Genomic DNA, 3,419 nt, shown 5'->3' with positions numbered 1-3,419 from the left:
CCCCCGAGCGATCCCCCCCCGTCGGGGCCCTGCGGGACCCCCAGAAGTTCCCCCCGCGCCGGGACTCTGCGAGACCCTGTGGGTGCCCCCGGAGTCGTCGTCGCCCCCCGAAAGCCTTGCAGGGCCCCGGGGCGCTGCCCCCGGAGCGGGCAGCAAGGGGTTACTGCCCAGCATCGGCTTGAGGGGCCGAAATCCTCCCTGGAAAGGAGCAGGGAAGGACTGGGACGGGGGTGCGGGGCGTTAATGCGCTAATCCCGGTGGGAACGGCGGCTGGAAGGAGGTGAGCGCGGCGGGGAGCGGGGAGCGGGCCCGGACGGGGCCCCCGCGGCGCCCGCCCCGCGCGGGACGGCCCGGCTTGGGCGGAACGGGGCCCGGGGCCGGGCCGGGCGCCCTCGGCACGAGGGGGCTGCGGGGCCAGGCGCCCCCGGGGCACGAGGGGGCTGCGGGGCCCGCGGGGAGGGAGGAGCGAGCGCCGGGCAAAGGTCGCCCCGCGCCCGGCTGCGGAAGTGGCGGCGGCCCCGGCGGCGGCGCGGCCAGGTAGCGAGGGCCGGGCCCGCGGGACGGGGCTTCGGCCGCAGCAGGGAGCGCGCACGGCGCGGGACAGGGTGGCGCGGGGCAGGGTGGCACGGGTGGCATGGATGGGACGGGACAGGGTGGCACGGGACGGCACAGGATGGCACCCTGTGGCACGGGACTGGAGGGATGTCCCGAGGGACTGCCGGGCTGGCGCCGGGGCAGCCCCTGCAGCCCAGGGCTGCCGCGTCCCCACGAGGGCTGCGCTCTGTGTGTCCCCACAGCCCCGTGTCTGGGGTCCTTGCACCCCATATGGACCCGGCGCTGGGGGTCCCTGCAGCCCCGTGTGGACCTGGCTGTGGGTGTCCCGTCCCACCATACAGACCCGGCCCTGGGGGTCCCACAGCCCCGTGTGGACCCGGCTGTGGGTGTCCGCACGCCCCATATGGACTGTCCTGTGGGCAGCCCCCTGTGTCCTGTGCCCTGGGCATCTCCACGGCTTGAGCACAATTCCTGCACCCTCCTCACGCGCCCCGTGGCCACAGTGCCAGGTTGGGGACAGTGCCCRCTCCCCATGTGCCCCCGCGGCACCTTTCTGCCTGCTCCTGTTTTCRGGGAAGGCGACAGTGGGGTTCAGCACTGGAGCTTGGGCAGGAGAACTGAGGGGGAGGTCACGGCAGCTCCGGGCATCCGGGAAACGGCTGGAAACCGGGCAAGAAGTGGTGGGGCCGGGGTGGGCACCGCGTCCCGCCGGCCTCGTGGGACGGCTCGCGTGCCGCGACGCCCGCCCTGCACCTCCCCGCGCAGCCCCACRTCCCGCATGGAGCGTCGCGCCTGAGCGAGCCGCAGCCATGGAGACCGTCGTCATCGTGGCCATCGGCGTGCTGGCCACCATCTTCCTGGCCTCCTTCGTGGCACTCGTTGTGGTCTGCCGCCAGCGCTACTGCCGCCCCAAGGACCCGCTGCACCACTACGACACCAAGTGAGCGCCGCGCGCCAGCCTGCACCGGGATGGGGCCGGGGGGTGGCAGAGCTTGGGGCCCCGAGCACGCATGGCGCGGTGGCCCCGCTGTCGTGGTGGCCTCACGTGGCGCCGTCCCCCGGCGCTGACACGAGGCGGGTGGCAGCGGGCGCTGAGGCGGCCCCGTGTCCCCGCCGCAGGCCCATCGTGGACCTCATGGGGGCCATGGAGACGCAGTCGGAGCCCTCGGAGCTGGAGCTGGACGACGTGGTCATCACGAACCCCCACATCGAGGCCATCCTGGAGAACGAGCACTGGATCGAGGACGCCTCGTAAGCCCACGCGCTCCCGTCTCCCCACCTGCCCCATCTCGCACCCCACATCGGTGCCAAATCCCTTTGGACCCTCCCTTGGGTCACCTCCCCTTGGGACACRTCGCTTCCTGGCCCTGCAAACCAGGAGCGCCCTGGGGGGTGGGATTGGCCCCCTCGGCCGGGGGCCGCTCGAGGCTGGGGGCCGCGCTCATCCCTCCGCTGCATCCGCAGGGGCCTCGTCTCGCACTGCATCGCCATCCTCAAGGTGGGCCCTGGCGCCGCGCGGCCGTGCTGCTGACGGGGTGCCGCGGGGGCCGGGCTGGTGCCGGGGGGCCGTGGCGCTGAGGGGAGTCTGTGTTGGTACCAGGGGGTGTCTGTGGTGGTGCTGGGGTGGCCTTGGTACCAAGGGTCCGTGGTGGTGCCTGAGATGTCCATGGTGGTGCAAGGGGCCATGGTGGTGCCAGGAGCTCCGTGGTGGTGCCGGGGGGCCCATGGTGGTGCTGGGAGCCCGTAGTCATGCCAGTGGGGCAATGGTGGTGCTGGGGACTCCGTGGTGATGTCAGGGGTCCATGGTGGTCCCAGCGGGTCCATGGTGGTGCCAGGGGGCCCGTGGTGGTATCAGGGGGGTCCATGGCGGTGCCAGCGGGTCCATGGTGGTGCCTCCCGCCACTCTGCCCCACAGATCTGCCACACACTCACCGAGAAGCTCGTCGCCATGACCATGGGCTCGGGCGCCCGCGTCAAGTCACCCGCCAGCCTGGGGGACATCATTGTGGTGGCCAAGCGCATCAGCCCCAGGTGAATGGATGGAGACACCCTGGGTCAGTGTCTCCACTGACAGTGTCTCCCCCGGGCCCGTGTGGCACCGGCCGCTTGGTGACAACAGGGTCCTGGAGATGGCCCTGCCAGCGTCGGTGCCCCCGCGTCCCGCGGGCGCGTGGAGGAGGCCGGCAGCGCTGGGACCTGCAGCCCCCCGTGCTGGGGGGACGCTGGGGACCCTGGGGTGCTGAGCGCTGCCGCCTGAACCCCCTGCACCCCACAGGGTGGACGACGTGGTGAGATCCATGTACCCGCCRCTGGATCCCAAGCTGCTGGACGCCAGGTTAGGTCGCAGTGACCGGGGTCCGGGTGTCCCTCTTGGGGTGGCGGAGGGTGGGAGGGGCTTCCGAAAAGTCACCGGAGSGGGTGACAATTCACGATGCTTTTGCTCCCAAACCCCGTGCTGCTGGTGGGGAAACTGAGGCGCAGGCAGGACGAGGCTCAGCCACACGTGTGCGAACCGCCCGGGGTGGCGCTGGGGGGGACACGGTACCAGCAGGATGCGGTGCCGGGGGGGGGACACGGTGGCAGGAGGGGTGTGGGTGGCTGACGCCGCCTCCCGCCACCAGGACCACGGCGCTGCTGCTCTCCGTGAGCCACCTGGTGCTGGTGACGCGCAGCGCCTGCCACCAGAGCAGCGGCCTGGACTGGATCGACCGCTCGCTGTCGGCGGCCGAGGAGCACGTGGCCGTGCTGCGCGAGGCGGCGCTGGCGGCCGAGCCCGAGCGCGCGCTGCCCGGCGCCGACGCCTTCCTGCAGGAGCAGTCGGCCATCTGAGCCGCCCCATTACTGCCGGGCAATAAAGCGCCGCT

The 3,419-nt window shown here is 72.6% G+C and overlaps 1 protein-coding gene across 1 annotated transcript; it reads left to right on the top strand.

Annotated features, from left to right (window-relative positions):
• The first annotated feature begins 1,323 nt into the window (after positions 1-1,323).
• On the top strand, positions 1,324-3,384 carry TMEM98 (transmembrane protein 98). Its single transcript, XM_026047361.1, has 6 exons — positions 1,324-1,495; positions 1,675-1,806; positions 2,020-2,053; positions 2,471-2,586; positions 2,831-2,890; positions 3,177-3,384. Exons 1-6 carry the CDS (start codon positions 1,365-1,367, stop codon positions 3,382-3,384), a joined length of 681 nt encoding a protein of 226 aa, XP_025903146.1. The 5' UTR covers positions 1,324-1,364.
• Positions 3,385-3,419: the final 35 nt, after the last annotated feature.

The sequence above is a fragment of the Nothoprocta perdicaria genome, unplaced genomic scaffold, assembly GCF_003342845.1.
Source record: "Nothoprocta perdicaria isolate Ctin4 unplaced genomic scaffold, notPer1 scaffold_496, whole genome shotgun sequence".
Taxonomy (NCBI): Eukaryota; Metazoa; Chordata; class Aves; order Tinamiformes; family Tinamidae; genus Nothoprocta; species Nothoprocta perdicaria.
The sequence above is the reverse complement of the archived record's forward strand: the minus strand, read 5'-3'. Positions and strand labels throughout refer to the sequence as shown.